The following is a 23613-nucleotide window of genomic DNA, read 5'->3' on the forward strand; positions in this document are numbered from 1 at the left end:
AATGTAAAATAATTGATATTTTATTAATTATTCTGTTTTATGACGTTTAATCAAAGTACATATAGGCTTCATATTATTAACAACACAGTTGAATCGAATTCTGTTTTCTTTTGAGTTAGACCAAAGTATCAAAATTTAATTTTTTCCAGTAAGGCTATTTTGTGAAATTCCTTACTTTATCCCTTCACTTTTCAATTATCTTTTTACTAGTTTACTTCAAACTAATTGCTATTTTTTTACGGCTTCTATTCTAAATTGCACATCCGTTGCTTTTATATCGATTGTCATTACCGTCGTCGAAATAACACGCTTTCCTATGGAATGATAATATTTCTCGTTGGATGATAAACGAGCTCGCGCTGGCCATCGTTCGAGTCATTCGACTTTGATTCCGTGCTCGCGAGTCCCTTATGACTTTATTCGTCCGTGTCATTTACGAGATTGCACGCCGCTACCGAGAAATCGTCGCTTCCAGGAGTCTTTCCGTATAAAACCGATGGCAAGGCGACGAGAGGGAATTTTCAGTGCGATCGGTAATGATCATTGCGGTGGAATTTTTGCGCGTAGCCGAGGATCTCAAAGAAAATAAATGACTCGTGAGTCAGACAGTTGTAACGGCGTGTGTCGCAAACTGGCATGGAAAAATTGGCGGCGATAAAACAAATTGTCAGTTTCTTTCTCCTGTCTGATGTTGTTGCGTTTTCAAGATGTGACGAATTGAGATTTTGGAGTGCCATTTATGGTCCGCGGTACGTACTCACCTGGCAATAACGAATATTCTAATATTTTCTGCTTTTCATGAGTTCGAATAACGGCGAGACTCCATTTATCCGAATTCCACTTATTCGAACGAATTAGCGTCTCATTAAGTGAACTCTTGTTGATTGAATCCATTTATGGATTATCGATGATTACCGTTAAACTACAGTATTTTTAAATAGTAATTGCGAAACTCCTTAATTTTATGGAATAAATTGAAAAAATTAGATTGTTTGCTGTGAGTAACTAAGAAAACTTCAGAAATATATTGAAGTATTTACTATCGATAGTATTTGTTTTATTCTATACAAAATGTCAATATTTTATTTATAAAATATAATTTTCTATAAAATTTAATTTTCTTGTTTCTAAAGGAATAAGCCTTAGATTACGTATTGATAAAAGGCTACTCGATCTCTGTTTTTCTAAAAAAAACCTCCTAATTTAACGGACATTGTAGGTATTTTAGACTCTTTATCATTTATTTGTGAGTGGCTTAGATTGTTTTTTGATGGATAGATCAATCGCCTGACAACTTAATGTTTCGTTGTCACATCTCATTACAACGATCTGACCAACAGATTTTCCTGCTTTCGATATCCCATAAACCATGTATTTACTTTTCGATATCTTTATCTGAATGTCTTTAAGGTAAGGTTGTAACAGGTATACATTACTTACCGCAAAAATATAATCAGATTAAAGAAAAAAAGATAAAACTGATATCTAATTATCCCTTCTATATTTACAGAAAAGAACGCCATTGACATAACAGGAATCCTCCATTAATTCGTTTTACTTTGAAACGCGATAGAAAGTGTCAGTTAAAGTAACCAAATCTCACGATTTCATAAACGACAAAATAACAATTGTATCTATCTTTTCATGTTTACGAAAGGAATTATCCTACCCATACAAATTAAAATTTTATTTGATAGTTTTTTTCTATTCTGATGCGTGAAATCGCTACGATTTATCACATCCACTTCAATTATTTTGCACAACGTATCGTCAAACGATTTATGGAAACGTCGTTAGAACAGTCTTATCTACATCCATGGTGAAAAGTACGAACTAAGAGCTTTTGGAAAATAGTGAACCAGTCTACCATTTTATTTCCTATGGATATCTAATTTTAGTTTTGCTTTACTTTTGGGACGGCCGTCCGATCGCTTTCACCACGTGTGTCATATTTTCCTAGAACAGAACGGTTACACAGCTGAGTAATCTGTTAAGGAGATGCTTCGACATGCTTTCACTTGGTATTGAATTTGATTTACAACCGCTATTTGAATTGTGCTACGATCGCGACACGGTTCGCACGATTTCGTCTCGAATATTATTCAGTCGCTACCACATACCATGGTATTACATTGTTTTATAAATTGTTAATATCGCAAATTCATAACGTATGTATGTTGCAAACAAAACTCATCAACTTCACCTTCTGTAAACTTCCCAATTTTGTTATCTCAGCATATGATTAATAGACTACAGGTGTTTCTGCGTTTGTGGAAAATTTAAAGATGCCAAGATGTCGTATGTAATAAAATAAAAATACATAAAATATTACTGAGAATTATTTTCTCGTTTTAAAATGAAAATTGGATCGATACCTATATTTCTACTTTTATGATCTTATAAGCTCATTGATTGTATTATAGATCACCAAAGGTCTGATATTCTTGCTGTTTCATGATAATTTCATCCAGTTCATATCATAAGAAAAATGCATGTTTACAGAAATAGAATGTAATTACTTTAAGAAGTTCAAATCAATGAAGAAAATAAATACACCAAATTTTTGTGAACAAAATAATAGAAACGAATAATAGAAAAGAATAGGGATTCATATAACAAATTTTCAATATAAATCTACCAACATATGAATACACCGATACCTTCACACTATCATTGATAGTAATTGCGTAATAATCTGGTTGTATCGTAATAAAGTAGCTCTTTTTCGTACAATCGGCAACGAAGATTAAATGAAACGTGGCGTTTAAGGTTACAAAATTGAAATTTTTGATAATTAATCTGGTAATTTTTTCAGCGAGCAAACGGTCACTCGAAAATGGAGTTGAAACGACGACGCAACAAAGCAGAGCACCGATGAAGTGATTAATTCGATCGCGAGTGAGGGTGTAGAAGAAAATGATGACTGCCATGGCCAGATTACCTTGCAAGCAGACTTCGCCTTCGCAACAGCCGCGAGTCAATAATTTTGGGAACAGTCGAAGCTCCTACTGGAATATGCAGACCAGGCATCCAGCACCTCCATACGTCAGGAATCATCAACGACATACTGATCATACCGGTAAGTTATTTATTATTAACGTACCTTTCGCTACACGTGTTGCGCTCCCAGGGTGAAGGTCGAGGCGGTCGCTTTTCACGATCAACCCTTTTTTTCCCTCCCTTCTTTCCTTTTTTTCAACGTATAATTTAACGCAGGGGGAAACTCGATATATAAAAAGACGCTTTGAAGGAGCAGAGTATTTATATCAGATATAATTCCTTCCTGTTGAATATATGCGTCGACGGCGCCTTCTCCTCCTAGTTATATTGAGACGTCTAACCTTAGTAAAGATATATCGTATTGTGTGTAATATTGAAAGGAACAATATATTTTCTTTTGCATATTCTCGATCAATAGACCGCGGATTTTTATGTATTTATAGGAAATATAAAAGTGAAAACATGTAAAATATTTAAAATGTTGCGCCTGTTATAATATTCAATAGGTCGGACAAACTTCAATTCACAAGTTCAATTTTACGCTGAACTTAAATATTAAAAATCTTGTTATTTATTGAAACGAGAACAAGGATAGCGAATACGAAACTAGATATAAACTTAACAAATTAATTTACCAAGTTTTATTGCCGAGAAGAAATAACAGAATTTCCCCTTCTTCTATATTTAAAACAGGGATGCCATCAATTTGATTTCCAGTTTTCGATGCGAGCCCCTGGTTTTCTGGCTCTTTGAAGTTAGACAAGCTAAATTAAATTTGTGTTTGGACGTTATCATTAAGTTAAATCTGCTTTTCGGATCATAATTTTCATTTGTATTGAAGTTGAGGATAATGGAAATTTTCGGTTGGAAGGACCAGGAAGGATGCTGGAAAGAAGCGTTTTAATTAAAAGTTACTTAACTGGGAATCGATCGTAACACGGGCACGGACTTTTGCGATTCATAACTCTTCGTTATTTACGCTGCGTGCTGTGCAACCTTCCTACGGGCAACGTTACATCCTTGAACGAACTTCCTATCGAGCGGACCGTTTTATCTTCACCCTTCACCGTTATCGTCATTAATTATCCTTTTTACGGCACGTTCGAACAGCCCGTTCTTTCGTAACGATCTTTGACAAGTTACCAGGTACTCGCAGAAACGTCACAATATCACCTAATATTTGGAACGATGATTTATAAGCCCCCAGACCGCTTTCTAACGAGTTACGTTTGTCATTTAATTACGCGACTGTTTTACCAAAATACGTATTTCTTGAATTAACCAATAGTCTTTAACAACATCGTTATATTTCTATAGTATTATTGCAATCTTCATATTATTCTTCTTTCTATTAGCGTAATTATATTACTATTACGCTTTTTTTTTTTAACGACATCGTAAATATTTACTATATAATTCGCGATTATTTTATCGAGATATTTTGTACAATTTTTAAATGACGGGAAGTCATTGCTGTCAAGTTCCTATTTTATTATCGTAATTCCTATGGCAATTTCTGCAATCTTTTATTTTATTACTTTCATCTTATTGCGCTTTGTCATTTTTTCTGGCGACATTGTGTTTATCATCCAGCGATTTGACTATTTTACTCTGACATATTTTTCAAATCACCAATGATCTTTCTCATTTTTATGTTTTTATTTCATTGTCACAATTTCTATTTTTATTTTTGCAATTTTTTATATTGCCGTAATTTATACACAGACGTAATTTATACATACACATGAAATGAAATTGTAACAATAACATAGTGCTGTATAAGCCTGCATGTATTCTTAACAAGCCCAACTATTCGATTTCGTAATGTTTCTAATCAAATTTTGTCGCGCTCTACCAATCTCATATTCTGCGCCTGTGTAAAAATTAAAAATAAATAATTGTACTGTTATAATTTCATGTTGGTCTTCGCAATTTTGTTACTTTACCCGTGTAATTTCATCGCGTTCTGCTTCTTTACAATTTGTTATTTCAGTTTCTAGCTGCTTTTTCATTTCATTACTGTGATTCTGTACACCTTTTCATTACATGGTATTCTGTTATGATAAAACTTCAGTTAATATTTTTACCGTGCGCCGAGCAAATTGCGACGAGTGTAATAATTTGTATACGGTAAAAAATACCTACGCGTTGGAAAGTTTCGAAAGGTGAAAACGTGGTAGGAAAAAATAATGTCGCGGTGACAAGCTGGTAATTTGCGAAACTTTTCTCATTTTTGTTCCACTGGAAGTTTTTCTCCCATTCGTTGGTGTAAAAATGGTAAAAATCCTACAGCTCCATGACGTTTTCTCGAGATTCTTTAGAGAACGGGTACACCTTGCAGTTGGACACTTCCATGTCATCGCTGAATCCACAGGAGTGCTTTGAGTTTCTGTCGGCGCATCCTTTTTCTTATCTGTGTTCCGCCACGTTATTATCACAGTCTCCGGTCGTTTCAAAAGAAAATCTGTTACAGTATGTCAAACATATGTCATCGGCTACCATGACTGACGTCAACCTAACAAGCATGTTACCAAGAAGTTCCAAGTCAGTTTCAGTCTCGAATGGAACGAATGACACGAATAACTCGTCGCTTTATGCAAGTCCTTTGACGAAGGAGTTGCAATGATTGGGAAATAATAGAGAGATTGGACTTCAAACAGAGCTTCGAATAGATCTCTTCTACGTTTCTTTTGTAGACTGTCAACTATTTCTAAATGAAACATAAGGTATATATGCATTTTTAGATCTGTTAAAACGTAAATTGGAAATAGCAGAAAGTACTTCAAACGAAGTTTGGAATAGTTCCCTGCTACGTTTCTTTTATGAATTTTTAGCTATTTTTAAACTAAACATAAGGCAAGCGTGCGTTTTTAAATTTGTTAAAAAATTGATCGGCACGAGCAGTAATTCAAAGTCTTTATGTTCAATCATTTTCGATTATAATGATATGCAGTTTAAATTTTTAATTACGATCGAGAATGTAACATGTAATTCAGGAATTTTTAATTACAAATTTTCAAATAAGACGAACAGTTCGTATGCGTTTTAATTATTTTGGACTATGAAACAGTGACGTTAAATTACAAATTTTTGTATCGCGATTTATTGAAATTTAAATTAAATATTAAATAATTAAAAGTTATTAAAGTTAAGTAAATAAAAAATGTAAAGTAGAACAAAGTTAAATGAAAAAAGAAATTTGTCGATCGAAATTTTTATATTAAAAATATACGGGATGATGTAAAGAAATATAGCAAAATTTAGAGAATTTTAGATTGACATATAATTTAAATTAAAAAGACAAGAAAGATACAGGATTTGCTGAGAAAGTTTTAGCACATGCTTATTCAGATGCTGTTCAGAACTGCTGCTTCTCAGAGCAAAGCAGCTTCGCCCACTCTTTTCCTCTGCCATGGCACACGACGTCGGTTGATCCATAACATATGCCCAAATACAAACACAATACGACATACGAAGGGAAACAAAACTACATAAAGTCGTGTTCCCACATGAACAGCTATAAGCTAATGCGTTTGAAATTCTTAGAAACATTTAAACATTTCTTTTTATGGTGTATCATCGTTACATGCGGACAATCGTGCGTATAATTTTCGCACGTAGTTTTTAAAACATTAAAAAAGATATTTATCGTATATTATATATATATATATACAATTGGGAACAAAAATAAGTGGACATATAATGGAATTAAGTTAATCGAACTACTAGTACTAATATTGTATACTTAAGTTTTATTTATTATATATTCTCGTAATACACGGATTATGTAGTAAATAATTGAAATTCATATTTACGTTTTTATATGAACAGACTGTATTTAACGAAACTTTCGTTATCCAACAATTTTTGACCCGCTGTATAGTCAAAAATAATTTCAACTGAAAAATTGTTGAACTCATCGAGAAGACTGATAAAACGCTGATGAATGTATTGAAAAGCTCGATAAATTGTTGCTGCTCGTTATTTGCATAAAAATAAACACGTTGTTAAGAGCACTGACATGAGCATTTATTTTACATCGCAGCCTTGGAAACACGATTTTCATCTAAAATGACGCGCGTTGAAAATACCGATGAATTGTCATCGAGCATAGGAAAGGCTGATGGACCATCATTGTAAAAACGCCAATGGACCAGCATTCTGCACAGAATGACACTGTCCGTGTCGTTTCGAAGCAATAGAATGAATATTCGTCACGTGTTGCAGATTTAAGAATGAAATCTTTGTGCGAAACGGGTTGAGTGCAGTAAAAAGGCAAATGAATGTAGAAAATCTGCGACGATGTTAGAGGACATTAGACGAAATGTGCAGAAGTCATGTATTTAGAATGTGAAAATGCCATTCCGGTCGTAAATGGCGTGCGCGATTTTGTTGAGTGTTCTGCGTGGCGCAGCGGTTTGCATGAGAACGCGGTTTAAGGGGTTCTACCGGTGGAGAGGACGGTTTTTACCCTTGAAGGGTAGATTATGCGGTCTCGTCGCGGTTAGCGAATGTTGGGCCATTTTTGATTCCGCATGGAAGTTCCATTATACATGGTGTTCCATAAGAAGTTGTTGGTATTAATGGACTGGCATTTTGAAATTCATCCAGTTGACTACACAATTTTTCGGTAGACGAATGATCTCAGTTTTAAACGAATGTAGGCATATATACGATATAACAAAACATTTATATATTTTCAATTTTTGTAATATTCACTTTCGTATCGTGTGATACGGGACATTATCTGTGACATAAAATGGACCATAGCGCAAGATACAATGTATCATTGAATATGTATTTAATTAAAATTACTGTTTCTAGTTTACCAATAATTTTTTTGATAGATATTCCTAGTATTCCAGATTGCAGTATTTAAATTGAAAAGTCCAGCAACTATTGTTATTTCCATTGCAAACTAAACGTAGTATGAGTGAGGTTTTGTTGTAATCTGTCATATAAAGATACAAATGAAGCTCTTACCTCTCCGTTGCTATGCTAGATTCTGTCCACAAAATGCATTGCACTGAAAGCACGTAGTATCCTGTTTTCAACAAACGACAAATGATTGTCGTCGATCGGTCATCTTTGTTATGTCAGAACTGAATTTCACAATTTTCTAATATTGTAATAATCTACTTGAAGCTTGGAGCTACGAATATTTGAGAAATAAGAAATGTAAATGATGTCATTCGGTGTAAAGTACTGACAGCAAAACTATTTTTACACGAGTAAGATAAAGCGATAAAACTTTCTTTAATACAAAATAAGACCATGAAATAATTTCTATCATGTATTTCTGATGATGTATACCAAGACATCAAAATAATTGACGATTGATATGAGAGTAGATAATTTCCTGTCACTAATAATTATGCAGTTGATGCTTTAATTTAAAGAATACAACTCATAAGAAAAATTAAATTTTATCATTTTATTATTTTATAAAGGAAGAGTCACATTAACTTAGACCGTTTTCAAGATTAATGATATATTTCAAATAGAAGTTACAACAAAAAGTAACGAGTTCTATGAGAAAATCAGATTTGTCACAGACATAGCCATCTATTTATATTTCAATAGCGACTAATTAATTCCCATCGATGCATCTGTATTGTGGGTGCCATATCATTAAAGTGCATTGAATTTAAATTGCCAACAATTCGGCCAATCGATTCCACTCTGCCTGGCTATCGTGATCGAATCGTTGATTGTTTCGAGGCGAGAGTATCAGCTCCCTAAGGCGTGTCAGACGCTTGTCATCAATCATCAGCGTGCGTGGCACGCGAAAACGGGAGAAGCCGCAGATGTCGGACTGCTCGTCATTTAATGCTCGAGCTTGCCATCTCGTCCTCTTCAACGAGACACTTTAACCCGAACGCGCGTGTAAAGTGCGTACACGTGCACCACTGTCGCTCTGCATTGGCGTAACGCGGCAAAAACATCGAACCAGCCAGTAGGTCTGTTAATCCTTTCGTTGTTTGACCTATTCACATTCACAGACACTGTATCTCGCGACGCAATATCGTTCATATGACTCCAGGGACGAGATAACACGCGTATCTGGTTTTCAATATTTAACGATAGGCCTGACTAAAATGTAAAACATATTGAAAAGGTCAAAATATGACAGTTATATGTACATATGGCGAATAAAAGAATCTTTCAAATTGATGCGCTATGAATTTTAGTAACTTCTGTACTAAACAGTTTTTATCGTATTAGTAACAGTTATCTATTCTATGGTACGCAATTATATTTATCTTAATACATTTTAAATATCGCGTCAACGTTTAAAGAAAAATGAAACAAGACATTTTTGAACGTAGGAGATATCCTGATATGAGTTTAGGATCGTTAACCCTTTCACATCCGCGGATGAAATGTCTGGTATGTCAATGAAAAGAAACGCCTCTCGAAGCGTAAACGACATCGCGAGATATAGATGCAGAAGGGTTAATCTGTACAACCCATGGGGAGCGTAGAAAATATCAAAGCATTCAATATTTAGTATATTTACAGAATTGGATAAAAAGATCGTTAATGCTTCAAGAGGAATTTTAATACAATCGAAATGAAGGACCACGTATATTAATAATTCGTTGCCCTAGTCCTTCGTTGCTTTAACTTCATTTATAAAAAAAAAATGTAATTATCCATATTGTCATATCTCTTATTGGCGTAAAGAACATTAATTCATTGGTAATATGATAGAAATTCTACTTAGAAAGCAACAAATATTCAGTTTCTTTTTAACTCCTGACTCCTTATGATAGTATTATACTCCATAAACTTTAAACTCAGTTTTCTCAATTTACGGACTATGTAACCTCCGCTAGATAGAACACCTGAGAATTAGATTCCTTGAAAAACTGTAGTAAAATTAAAATCATAAAACAACCCGATATAACAATTAATTATTCAAGGTACCTCAACCATCGTATCTACAAGGTTGAAGGTGGCCAGGATCTGCGATGATTCGAGATGAAAAATGGATTCCCACTGATAAAAGTTCCTAACGTAATTAGAGTGTCATCGTGAATTATTTATAATGTCCTGGTACAGTACACGGTAGCTTCTTCGATGGCGGTTGCAGAAGATTCTTATGCGTAATTTGTCCTTCGTTTATTTCTGTCGACTATCTAATCTTGTTACTTTCATTCGCACAGCGTGGAAACATTTTTCTCAGGTGGTCGCCACGTTAGGTGAAAATATTGTTAACCAACACGAAAGCTTGTGCGTCTACTTGGCTTCCGGTTCAGTTGCATGTCGTTATCGTTCATCAACACGAACATATCGCTGGAAACCGTTCCCCATTGCTCGGAAAAAAGTGCATCCTCCATTCCATTTACTGTTCTCCATTATGTCGTTGCTGACCCGTTTCGTCACTTTCATTTACGTCTTCCTCTCGTGGCGCGATCGATCGACGAATGCAACGATGCGTCCAGCCATCACTTTTCAAATTGTTTACGTATGTATGTTGGAATCAGGAACCTGCAACAATTAGATTTGTCAATTTTGTGTCGTTTACATGGGATTTTTCGAATACTAAGTGAAACGCTAAATCGTTGTATAGCCTGTACAGTGTATGTTATTTGACTATGTAACCGATAAAATCACTAATTTAATCTTGTTGCGTTGTTTCGGTCAATTCCGATCCCTTTGTATTTTTCCAAGTTTGAAAAATATCTGAAATTCGAACAGCATATGAAAATTAAATTATTCTCGTACAAATTTTATATTGGCTCTTAAAACTCTAGAAATGTTTCTGTTCCTTTACTGTAATGAGAAAAATGTTGAGATATCAAAATTTCAAGATCGTAGCCGGGTTAAGAAATATGAAAGAGAAGTGGAAAAGTGCAGGTAAAATGAAACTTTAATAGAAAAATCTGTTTTCCAACGTTAAAACGCGTTTTCATAGGCACTCATAAAGACGTGGAAATTGAAGATAAAGTCCTCTAGGATCTACGTTTTAATATATTCTTTCCTCTATTTATCTCGTCCTTAGAAAAAATCCATCTTGTACTCCTTTCCTACTGAATCTCTCGTATGCACGCAAACATAGAAATAAAAATTTCTTCGAATAGAAATATACGATTTTTGTCATTTTCTCGTAGGTAGTGTTTCAAGAATAAAATATCGAAAAATCAGTATTTTGTATTAATTCTGTATGAATATTTTTTCAATATATTTTCAGAATAAAATAAAGTGCTACAATTGTTCTGTAAACAGTATTACCATTTTTTACGTGGTGAACGATTAGCATAAATTTCGCGATTTTTATTCGTTCCATTTCCCAAACTACTGGCTCGACTGTATTTTTTCTTCATTGTTTGCGGTGGGTCGTTACCACAACAGGATGTGCTTGTGGCTATTCGGAAATTATGTTAAAGTGAAACTATTGACAACGCTGCCTGCATTCATAATATTTTGCGAGGTTTTTGAAATAGGTATTACAGTTCGATTCACAGGTGAAATGCTTCCTCTCTCCACGATTTCAGTCGACGCTTGTACGTTGATTTTACGCTTGTGGTTTGTTATATAATGCTAACTTTAGTAATTCACGTTGCATCACCTTCATTTTAGTATATACTCGTACTATTACAAACGTTCTTGTTATTTGTATGCCATATTGTTATATCATAACGATGAGAATATATTTAGTGTAAATATTATTATTTTATTCATGGCAAACGATAAATTTCATAACTTAAATTATTCATTAATTTAGTACCTTAAATTATAGGATATCTTTTTACTGCTTGCAATTTCATAATACTCGAGGTTATCGTTGTTATATAGTATTAATAAAGTGTGTCAATACTTTACCTCAAGTACATTTATTTTCACATAGTTGTGATATACCTCTGAGAAAACGCACAAGCGCTGAAGGAATATTTGCAATATCACATTGCACGCGAAAAAGACCGGTGTACCTGGTTACAGATAGCTTCCATGCATATTTCACATTCTTGAGAAACCTTTAAAAAGAAAATAGAATATGAATAATCTTATAACTAATTCACTTCTCGTTTCTTTATGAATAAGTTACTAGCTATTATAAATTGTTCAACTTAAGTAGACATTTTAAATGTAAACCATTTTTATTGTACGAATCATTTAATATACTCTTTACTTTATGTATCTGTTAAGATATATATATATATATATATATATATATATATATATATATATATATAAGTACACTCCTCGTCAAAAAGATAACTCAGGTGTGTTATCTTTAATTTCTCAATGACGCGTGCAAAGTTTTTCGTCTGTAACGTATAATATCAAAACATTATGAGCTCAGGATATGCGGTTCGTTGAAAATAATTAAAAATATTATACATATATATGTATACATATATAAGTCGTACGACGTGTATGGATAGCCAGGTCAATGTGTGTAGCGTTTCTTTGTACAGCTGAATATTATACGTTCCGATGAAGGATGAATGCTACCATGATTTCTGCAGAAAAATGTAATTTACAAATTATATGCTAGAGCATAAATCACGATTTCATACAAGTTTATTTATACCCGTTGGATTATTTTCGACTAAACCGCAGTTTTACATCGTTAAAAAAATTTCTTAAATTCGAAAAAAATATTACAGAATCTTTATTGATATACGTGATTTTTCGTTTCGGTTATGTGATAATGATCTCCTTAAAATATCAAAAGTCTTTTCTCCGTCGAAATTAAAAAGATATTGAGATACAAAAAAAATCGAATACCGCAGGTTCAAATAATAATTTTTAGATGAAGACATTTTCGTAAGTTTGAAAAAAATTGAATTTGCAAAAACTCTTTTTCTAAAAGATATCATGGATTGGAATAAAATATATTTTATATAAATGCAAATTTTTACGAACACTATATGGATACAGGTCAATAATTTGGTTGAAATAATCTTGCAGAATTTAAAGTAATTAGTAGAATTAGTAGAAGGATTTTAATGTTATATTTCTGTTAATGCGTTAATTCTGTATTTCACAGATTTTGTCTTCATTATTTTCACTAATTATGTTTTTCTTACGATAAATTGCCATTAAAACTAGCTAATTAGACTGGAATTGCGTGTACTCATCGTACATTGTTCAAGAGTCATTTCCGTTGCGAATATTTGCGAAACCGGTTTAAGAAGAAATAAACACAAAGTTATAATTACTAAATTTACCAACTATTGAAAATAGTTCACTATTTAACAAATTACTAAACGTTGAAATATATAATATTTATTCAGAGATTAAAATTAATAATTAGCTTGTCTGCTTAATTATTAAAAGTTTTATTCTCGAGTTTCTGCGAATAACAATGTTTTAATTATTAAACATATTATTATTAAATGTAATCATTAAACGATTATTAGCCATTAAAATAACAATTAAACAGCTATTAAATAGTTATAGAATGGTATTATGAATTTTTCGTGTTTATTTAGAATATTATTATTTGCGATAGAAAATTTGCTGAATATTTCAGTTTACTATGAAGATCCTACTATGGAGATTAGAATGTACGTATAGGATCAACAATTTTTGCTGTATAGTAACCGTTATACAAAAAAAGATAGGCAATTTACTAAGCAGTATCAAGTAGTACATGCATCATTACGAACCATTATCCGAACCACTAATCCTCTTACTACTAATAGCCATTTTTACCTGACGAGTCGCGGAAAGGGAATGGAGAACTCGAATTTACAGTTATCGAACCACCAATAAAATTTTCTCTATAGCACGCAAAATGAACTCATTCCATTATTAATCGCTCCCGACATCGTTAGAATACTTTCGTTATTAGAATTAATTTTCAATCGCATTAGAAGACCATTACGCAGGAATTTCCACGGTGTTTTATAACATCGGATCATATTTCTGACGAAGACTTTGATTTATTGATGATACAGTTTCATGTTAATTTTTAGTTTCTCTTTGAGTCACTAATTTAAGAGCCACGATGCCTTAAAAGAATTAAAATATCTAACTTGTCAATTCTACGTACGAAAACAAGTCGAGGAAAATCGAGTTCGTATGCTGAATTATTTTTTTATTAAATTTATGTACATTTAAACTCGATGTTCTCGAAAACGAAGCCTCAAATGAACAGATCTTAGTCTATGTATTACATGTAAAAAATCAGAGGCTGCATTTATCAATGTGCAAGGTGAAGCTTCATTCTCTATGGAGCCTCGTTTTATGACATAACTGCAAAACATAATTACACTTTGCGACGATGTTGCGCCTGGAGTCTCCAAAAGTACAAATGTATCCTTAACAACGACCCTATATATCCTGTCGTATTAAACTTCCTGTAACATCCTGTCCAATCGCGAAAGAAGTCCCATATTAAAGAACCGAATCGTAATTTTCCACTGGAAATACTCCCTCGAACACCAAAGATTCCTCACTGTTCTCTGTCGGAACCAGCGATTTGCTGTAATTGTAAACAGGGACAAAGGTTCGGTGTAGTTATAGAAAGAGACTCGTGCCAGCGCACGTGGCTCAACCCTGTCGGGCGGGTATCTGGTTGGACGGTATCCGTTTACAGGAAGCGAGCTATTTACCGTTTTTACTCGAGTGTCACTTACAGCCGTCTGGTTTCCTCGTCACGTGCTACAGGGAAGCGGAAGAGCGCGGTGGAACTGCTCCAGGAGACGAAGGCGTTCTACGTGAAGAGCGAGACCGTGCTGGACCGGAAGCAGGAGCTGAAGAACAGTGGTCATCTTCAGGTCTCGCAGCTGAGCGCGCCGAGCGCGCCTCCCAGGCTGCTGAGGAAATGCGGGAATACGTCGACCTGTTCGATGCAACCGACGTCGCCGTCGCAGCTGCCACCTGCTCCGATGACGCCACCTTGTTGCTGGGCATCGTGCCACGAACAAGACAGGCGTAAGTCTCTTGGAAAAGTTCGATGCTATACACTATATACACCTTTCGATGTATATGTATACACCTTTTCGACCACGTAATCGATTTAACGCGCATGGCTGTTTAACAGTTGTACGCAACTACAGACACGTATATGTGTACCTATGTGTCGGTATTATATATACGCTTCCTCGTTTCATTGCCGGGCAACTTGCCATCGACGAGATTGCTGTAAGTAGTTGTCCGAGCACTTTCGAAAGCTTTCTTCGATCTTTTCGCACGGATGTTATATTGTAGCTGAATGGGAATCTGTAACGAGTTTGGCTTTCGTGTTTATGGGGATACCTGTATATGCTTCCGTAATCGTTTCTCGAGATTTTTTCTTGTTCGTTTCGTTGTTATTGATTTCCTTTACAGCTAATTCTTTGTTGTCTTCTAATCCTCTGTTTTTAACTCTGCTCAGCACCTCCCTTTTTCCTTACATTTGTCTCTCTCCAGGCATGTTCTTTCTTTGTATTATTCATAAAATGCGTGGAATACGCAAAAGGTACAAAAACTAAATTGGATAATGACACCAAATATTTGAAAGCTATCTTATAATATTGAGGAAAGTATGATATGTTCGTTTTTTTTTTAATTTGTGTTGACTCCTATGTTACCTGGTAGCTAAAAGAAATTATGTATTTTGATATGAAATAATCAAAGCCTTTCGAAGATAGGCGACAAGAATAACTCTTAAGAAACAAATAATAGTAGATAATAATAGATACTTTGTTTTTCACAGAAATGAAAATTATTCATAGGGATTTGTAACTATTATAAATGTAAATAATTTTAAGATTATTAAATTAGCGTTTAACAGCCGGAGTATTACCTGGCGTTAGAGACTTTTCGTGGATTAAATGATCGTGCGATTTTACTTTATCCGACGGCTGTGGTATTCTTAGCAGCGTACTTTTACCGTTTCGGTCGCGCGCCGGAAAATGTACGAGTCGTTTGCCGTCAACGGTTTTGCTTAATGCAGGTGTACAAGTAAGGTGCTCGTTGCGTCGAGTTAAAAAATTACAAAATATATCTCATTACGATCTCACGAGAAAATTGTAATCATCGATCAAGGAGCAAACACGAAATAAATGTTTACAGAATTTTCGATGAAACTAACAAAACTTTCATAAAACTTCAACTATTTCTATTGCCTACGTTCATAATTCAGCTTCTATTTAAAAACCATCCTAAGCACATTAATCATAAAAATGGATGTAAAGCCATTGTATTTCTTCTTACTAAAATCAACGGGTACATCCTGTATCTGGCCGTTAAGTGATTACCTCTTGTAGATTGCTTTCAACGCGACACATGATATCGCTATGTCCAAACTCGTTACTTCCAACAGACCAATCCCGTCCAGGTAGCGTATTTCATTGCGAAATCCTCCAAAAAGAAGACTGCACATTCTCATATGAATTATTTCCACGTGATGAAAGTTGCAGGAAATATCGTGTTAAAAGATGCTTAGACGTGGATATTTCTAAAAGCGTGTACAGATCTACGAAAGTTTTCAACAAGTTAAAATGTGTGTTTGTTTTAGCTAACCACCATCAAATATTTGAAAAAAGTGATATTATAAAAAAGATGTTCTTATAAATGAAGGAGAACACGACGTAGCCTAAAGAGAAATTATTCATTTTGCAAGTGAAATAGTAGTAGAAGGTCGAGTTAATTCTTTTAAATGGGATGCTATCCTTTTTTATTCATAATATGTTTGTTGAGATATATTTTGAAATTAATATATTTATTGAAATACATTTATTAATGGCCATTCAATTATACATGTACGAGTAAGAAAAAAATACAAAATAATTTCTGTTTCTCGCTTAAAGTTGGACATTTCCCAGGAACAGTTGACGAAATTAATTATGTGGCGTAAAAATTTATTTCGTCTCTGTCTAATAGCGGATGGAATTCTGAGTCCTCAACAAACACTGCCACCCGCACTGCCACCGAAGAGTCCACGTCTGGTTCCTGTTCCGCAGCGGCGCACGATTTCAGGGCCGCCGAGCAGCACCGGTGGAGATCAGCTGCAAACGAAATTACGTCGGTTGTTAAATACCGATAGCAAGGAGAACGTATTCTTTCCTGACAGTCCAACGCAGACGATCATCCAGGCGAATGGTATCCCACAGGAGGAGAAATTCCGATATTCTCCTAGCAGTCTGTCACCTAATCTTCGCGAGGAAGACCGCATAAAGGTAAAATCTTCGTACTTTTGACTAAATCTTGAAAATACAGTGAGGTATCTCAAAACGAACTACACACGTAATTGATTCTAGATTTTTGTTTGTTGTAGTATCAGTTCGTTGTAGACGCGTTCCTTGTTATATGCCTCACTGTATATTAATTTTTATAACTTGCTTCGTTTCTCGGCTGTCTTCATTTTTGTAAAGCAAAATTACTGATTATTTGCAGTTACATAATCTACATATATTTTTAGCTCGGTGTAATACATATAGTTCGTGTTCGAGCGAAGATCGACGTGAGTCGTGATTTAGTTTTTACCTTTACTTCCGTCTGAAATGTTTCGCTGTGATTTATTCCGAATATTTTATGCACTGCAATAATTTTATTGTATTTTTATATCCTATAGTTTTACGTACACGTATACACTATCGTTGAAAGATTTTGAATTTATGAACATATTCGTTGTTACTGACGTAAAATTATGCTACTTTACAAAATAGTAGAGAGATATACGATAAACGATACAATTTTTCACGATAGTGTAATTGTCTTAAATGTCTTGCAATACTTGTTAATTCATCACCGATATGTGGTATTATTGTCCTTCGTACGATTTATCCATGAATACGTATGCACGCTTCCTTGCGATGAATCGTAATTATGGAAGTGTCGGAGACAGGAAACGGAGTTAGGAACCGGACGTTGTACATACGCGTGTTCGCGAGTTTAACACGGAAGACATATTCCTCCACTGTTTTATTAAACACGTGCACAGCATGGATGATCAAACTGTTGGGAAACTGGTACGGGATTTCTATCGATCATTTTGATTAATTTCTCTTATGGTTTTAAATTCTCTGATTAATATTTTCCATACATGTAACCTCTAAAAATTTGGGACTAAGCAATATGTATAATTAGAGTTTTAGACTTTAATCGTTTACGTAATTTCAGATGAGATACTTTTAAGATATTTGGAATACAAGTTACAGTTAAAAAGAAGATAATAATATAGATATACTTTATTTCTTGATCGATGTCTCTATTTCACACTACGCACACGACTTTTAAGAAATTAGGAATAAATCGATGTTTACCAATTATTTGTGATAATCCCTGTATGTTTTGTATTAATTGTAATTTGAATTGATTTATATAGAATTTTATTATGCATCCAAAATTGAAACAATCTGATATACAGGACATGCACCAGGAGGAACTGTATCTGCACTATTAAATCGAATGACCCAAAATTTTCCAGCAACAATTACAAAATAATGCAGTCAACAAAAAGTTTCAGAAATATATGTACATACACTTTTTTCGGTGAAATTATATACCATAAGCCCATATTAAATTCTATTTTTATCATTTTTATAGCACTGCTCGCAAGATGTTCGTTTCAAGTTTGGCCGCAGCAATTCACATTCTCATACATCCGGAAGAACCGGGAGGAAGTCCACCAGCTCGCAGTCGGTGGAAAACACCGTGTGTCACAAATCTTTGCCTGACCTCCATACTAGCACGCGACGACGGGCGTCCCTGTCGCCACGTGCATCGACCAAATCATCTAAGCCATCCGGCCATCATCAATCTTCGAGCAATTGCCCAGATTGTGAAACTAGTTCGGATTATTCAGAGCACAGTTTCAAACGAGATGCAGTCTGTTATCGCAGGTATTCAAAATATTTTCACATGTATACTCCGATAGATATAATTATAGAATTCACGTGTTGTTTGAAACATTTTTCTACTTAATTTCTTATGCGTAGTGTTATTTAGGTCTTCCGAAAGTGGCTCTACAAAGTGCTTTTGAAAAGCATTTATGAGATTTGATTAGTTGTACTTTTAAGCTCTAATAATATTCTAAAAAAGTATAGCTATTTATGGTGCTACTACATATTATTTTTTCCTATTATTTTAACAATACTATTTAATTTGAATATTTGTATAAGAACAATTTATTTCTTTCATCTGAAAATTAAAGATAATATTAGAATTAGTTTCATTTAATTTTTAAATATTTTTAAAACTTGAGAACAAAAATTATAAGTAATAAAAAATTTCGCATAGTGCGCCTCACATTTGTGAAACATAAAATTATTACTCTCATGTAAGTTATTACTATTCCAGTTCTAGACACATCAGACGTTCGTTAGGTTCAGGTGCTGGTGATGCGAGTAGCGTATTATCTGCCGGTGGTCGAACGCAAAAGTCATCAGGTTCCAGCAAGTTAAGTCATGGAGCGACTGCAAGAGACTCCGGGGGATCGTCCGGACACTGTACACCTCGTAGCGAACCTCCGCCAGTAATACAGGTATAGTTGAAAGTTAAAGATGTCTCGTAACGTTAAATGGAAACCGCTATTCATGGAGTGAAATATTTTGCTTCAGGATTGCTGGAGTCATATACGTCGTGACAGCGGTGCATCTACTCAACACTCGACGGAAAAAGATCGTTCAAGAAGAGGTAGTTACGCTAACGGTACCCCACCATCTGTCGTAAGACGCTACAGTCCTGATTCTGAGAGCAGCAACAGTCAAACGGATTATAGTCCGACATGCAACTCAAGGTACGTTCTTAAAATTGGACAAATTCGAACACTCAAAGGATATTAAAGATATCAAAGTTATCCTGTGTGGAAACAGAAGATTTAATTATTTAAAGAATTAAAAGTGTTCAGTTTTTTTCATACAAGATATTTTTAATATTCCCTTTTTGTCAGTCAAAGTACATAATAATAAAAGTTTGTATCTCTGCCTCAGGTTTTCCGACGGCTGGAAAGAAGGTCGCGGCCGACCAATTCTGAGATCAAAATCGGACATTAGCGATCGCTATTGGCGTCAGGATAATGGTCGATCCAATAAAGTACCTGCACGGCCTCCTCGGTCGATCACCCAACTCGAGAACTTCTTTGACTGTTTAGGTCTCGATTCGGAAAATTATCAACGTATCACGAAACCGGATTCAAAGTCGTCGTCTCCTGTATTTTTTGATAGCGTTAGCTCGGTCGATTCAGCGTTAGGTCTTTACTCGTGGGCTGGGAACAACCAAACGAATCAGAGTAGTCAATGGCAGAACAATGATTGCAGTGTCGGTATGGGTAACGACGACTCCAACCAGAGGGTTAACGATCCACCGAGCATCGTTGAACGTAACGCTCGAATAATTAAATGGCTCTGTCAGTGCCGAAAAGTGCAGTTTGGATTTAGTTAAGCAACGTGTTTAGGAAAAGGACAATCGATTCTCCAATCTCAGTAACACGCATTCAAGTCAACGAAAATAAGAGTTTTTCATCTTGCCAACGATTTATCCTTTCACGACTCACGGTAATCTTTGCATTTAAGTTGGCTAAAAAAACAGCACGTATGTAAGAGAGTACATTTTTCCTGCTTTTTATCCAGTTATTAATGCTACAGCGAGTAGCCTGTTAATTTATCTTCCTTTTTTTTCTTATTTCACAAGCATATGTGCCATCTACTTACCTATATAACTTGTTGTGCATTTATGTCGCACCTTTAAATCGTCATTGAAACTCTTTGATGTGAGATTCTGTTTTCATCGATGTGTTTTTGTCAAAATTTGTATATACCATAGTGGATGGTAGAAGTTGATTGTATGACAGTAGAGAATTATTTTCATACGTGTAGCCACATATGTAGCCTTCTGCTTGTTTAAATAATTTTGTTTTTAGTAAATCAGTTTATTGTCGTATGTTAGCACTATTGAATTTACAACGAGTTTATCATCACACAAACCAACTATTTTTAACCGTTTTTCCACGATGTTGTGGTATATCGATCACTAAAGTTATGTATAAATAGTATGGAGTTTATTGCACTGTTTTGCCTTAAACTTAAGTCTTAAATTAGTCGTTACTAAATTTGATTGTTATAGTCTCTCTTGTGACAATGCCAGCGAATAACCGGCATTTATATTAGGAAATAGATATTTCTTTCTCGCGTCCTTATTTTTCATGCCACGCATTTTAAACATTAAATACATTAATTAATGCTAACATTATTTTTCAAGTAATTTGATACTGAATGCTAGCTGGAGATGTGGTCGATCTTTCTGGTGAAGTAGGAATTGAATTGATGGTATTACAGTTACGTCAAAAAGTCAAGTTTTTATCTTACAATGCAGAAAATACTTACTATGTTTCTCCAGTAGCATTATTATTACAATAATATCGATTCAATCACATTAATGTTTTCGCTGGTGGTTCTATATCGTTATATTAATCTGTATTGAGCTGCATTGTAGAAGTAATATTGGTACAAAGCAAAACTGTATGTGATTTACAGAATTTTTAAGGACTTTTCTCTGTAAAACTTTTCGCCAATGGAATTTATATAAGGAATTTCACAGAATTTTCACACGTTGATGTTTTTATATCCCATAAGTCTTGTTAAATGATATTATGTTCGATCGTCACGAAATGATTTTGAATATAATACACTTGAACATTTTTATAACTTTGGAAATTACACGTTCGATTAAACAATTTATCTTAATTATATGATATAATTAATCTGACTTTTAGAATATTTAAGAAAGCAAATATCGAAACTCTCTATTATACATTCGGTATTTTATTTATGATAAGTATCTACTTTGTGCCTAAAAAAACTTGAGAAATCTTATTTTAGTAAAAAAATTTATTCTAATCGTTTAATGTATCTACAAATACGTTCAATATTTTATCGATGAAGTTTTTAATTAAAGCCTGCGTATTTTATAAAATTTAATATTATCGTTTAAGTATTAAAAGAACGATAAAATCAGTATCTTATATTTTAGAAGATTTAAATTAAATACAATCCCTAAAATACTATGACATAATTATTAAAATCTGTAATTAATAAGAAAACACCTATCAATATTCATTTACCGCTTTAAACATTTCCAGATATATTTCACTGTGCAATAATACAAATAATTCACTTAGATGTTTCTTATTTTAGGTGATATATATTAGATCATACTGTTTGAAATATTTTAACTATTGTGTGGCAATTAATTACAGATGTATTAATTATGACCTTGAATGTTTGTAACGAATGGAATTCATCAATTACGTGATTCGAACATTTAACACAAAGCAAAAAGAAAGAAAAAGAATTTGTGTAATATAATACACCAAGAAGTTACTCAACTACTCTCATTTCAAGTGATATAGATGTCTTAGATAAGTAGTGAGTTTGCATAGATTGTAAGTGAAACGTGGTAGTACATTGCATTTAAAACAGAGAAAAAAGAGTTGATATTACTACCCGCGTAGTAGAAAGTCTTGCATTTTTTCAAGCAAATGTAAAGTGATGCTTGTATCGAACAATAGATGTTTCTGTAGTTACGTAACCAGTATTTACTACAATTATTTACTTACAGTTTTTGAGAAAAATATACAGAACGTATAATCGAAATTACGAGGGCTGCCTTGACAGTCATGAGAAAAGTGTTATTGCACAAAAATCGAACATAGAGTATGTATGCTTACAAGAAGCATTTTGCTTATAACTTTTTGAGCTAAAGTACTGTTTCATGTATGTGTATCAATGATGTTTGGTGGTATTTAATTACCTCAAAGTTTTTATTCCCAAAATTGAAATTCTTGCCTTGTAATAAAAAAGAAAAAAAAAAAAAGAATTCATAATATATTTTTGTTAGTTATAATGACTCGCATCTTGGTTAATAATCTTATTATGAAATGTTTGAAAATAAAACTTTTAAATCTAGTTACAACTTAGTTATTGTAGGATGTAGAGAATATAGCGTTAAATATCTTCGATATATTATTTTCAAAAAGTTTTAAGCAAATTAATGGAATCAACACTATATGTTACTTCTTGAGAATATAAGCACAAGGTGTGTTCTATTTCTACTCTAGTAAGATTTAAGCCTATCAATTTATGGGAAAAGAATCTGTTCGAATGTATTTGAAATTTATTTACATTTAAATTCATTTGTAAGTGTTCAAGAAGAATTTACTACTTATCGTGGTAGAAATCTACATTCCACTTCTTTACACGTGTATATGAATCTCAAGAAGTAAAAAGATAGCATAAGTTTCTATTATTTTTTCGATAGAATTATGTTTCCTGTATTGACGTTAATTTGTTAACATAATCGAAGGAATTTGTATAACATTATATTGCAATTCGTTTTAAGTTATAGATTATATAATCTATATAGTTGTATAGTAGAGCTCACCGCGATATTTTTATTATTTTATTAACTCGAGGCTTACATATATATATATATATATATATATATAGACATTTTTTTAGTATTAAGTAAATTTGTTGGAACTTATTTTGTAATTTTAAGTCCAAATGTATACTTAAATTGTGAAACTTACGTATGTATATGTGCATAATTTGTGATCCATAATATTTAACATTGTTAAAGTCATACATTTTTAATTGCTTTTTTTATAATCTAGTCACGTAGATCAAAATATGTTAAATTTCAAGATAATATTATTAAATTCCTTCTGTGTAT

General features: G+C 33.6%; 1 protein-coding gene and 1 long non-coding RNA gene across 9 annotated transcripts in view; one reads left to right on the forward strand and one right to left on the reverse strand.

The window, feature by feature from the left end:
• Nucleotides 1-23612, forward strand: part of LOC100651508 — a 51537-nt gene extending 27925 nt beyond the window's left edge. For 3 of the 6 annotated variants that reach the window (XM_012319099.3, XM_012319097.3, XM_012319098.3), the window contains 8 exons: nucleotides 2816-3079; nucleotides 14626-14892; nucleotides 16825-17120; nucleotides 17363-17404; nucleotides 18490-18785; nucleotides 19228-19426; nucleotides 19503-19681; nucleotides 19875-23612. In XM_012319099.3, coding sequence (XP_012174489.1) covers nucleotides 2917-3079; nucleotides 14626-14892; nucleotides 16825-17120; nucleotides 17363-17404; nucleotides 18490-18785; nucleotides 19228-19426; nucleotides 19503-19681; nucleotides 19875-20325 — 1893 coding nt within the window. In that variant the 5' untranslated portion in view covers nucleotides 2816-2916 and the 3' untranslated portion in view covers nucleotides 20326-23612. The remainder of the gene's footprint in view (nucleotides 1-2815; nucleotides 3080-14625; nucleotides 14893-16824; nucleotides 17121-17362; nucleotides 17405-18489; nucleotides 18786-19227; nucleotides 19427-19502; nucleotides 19682-19874) is intronic. The other 3 variants (XM_003402678.4, XM_012319100.3, XM_003402677.4) reach the window with 3 other exon arrangements.
• On the reverse strand, nucleotides 8475-14736 carry LOC110120146. Of its 3 annotated transcripts, XR_007224403.1 has the most exons (4): nucleotides 14595-14736; nucleotides 14229-14440; nucleotides 9931-11981; nucleotides 8475-9848 (listed from the first exon to the last, which is right to left on the reverse strand). It is a non-coding gene; the product is annotated as an uncharacterized LOC110120146 (long non-coding RNA). The 3 variants fall into 3 exon arrangements; XR_007224402.1 differs by having other exon boundaries at nucleotides 8475-11981; XR_007224404.1 differs by having other exon boundaries at nucleotides 8475-11981; nucleotides 14571-14705.
• Nucleotide 23613: the final 1 nt, after the last annotated feature.

Source organism: Bombus terrestris, chromosome 6 (genome assembly GCF_910591885.1).
Source record: "Bombus terrestris chromosome 6, iyBomTerr1.2, whole genome shotgun sequence".
In the NCBI taxonomy this organism is placed as follows: domain Eukaryota; kingdom Metazoa; phylum Arthropoda; class Insecta; order Hymenoptera; family Apidae; genus Bombus; species Bombus terrestris.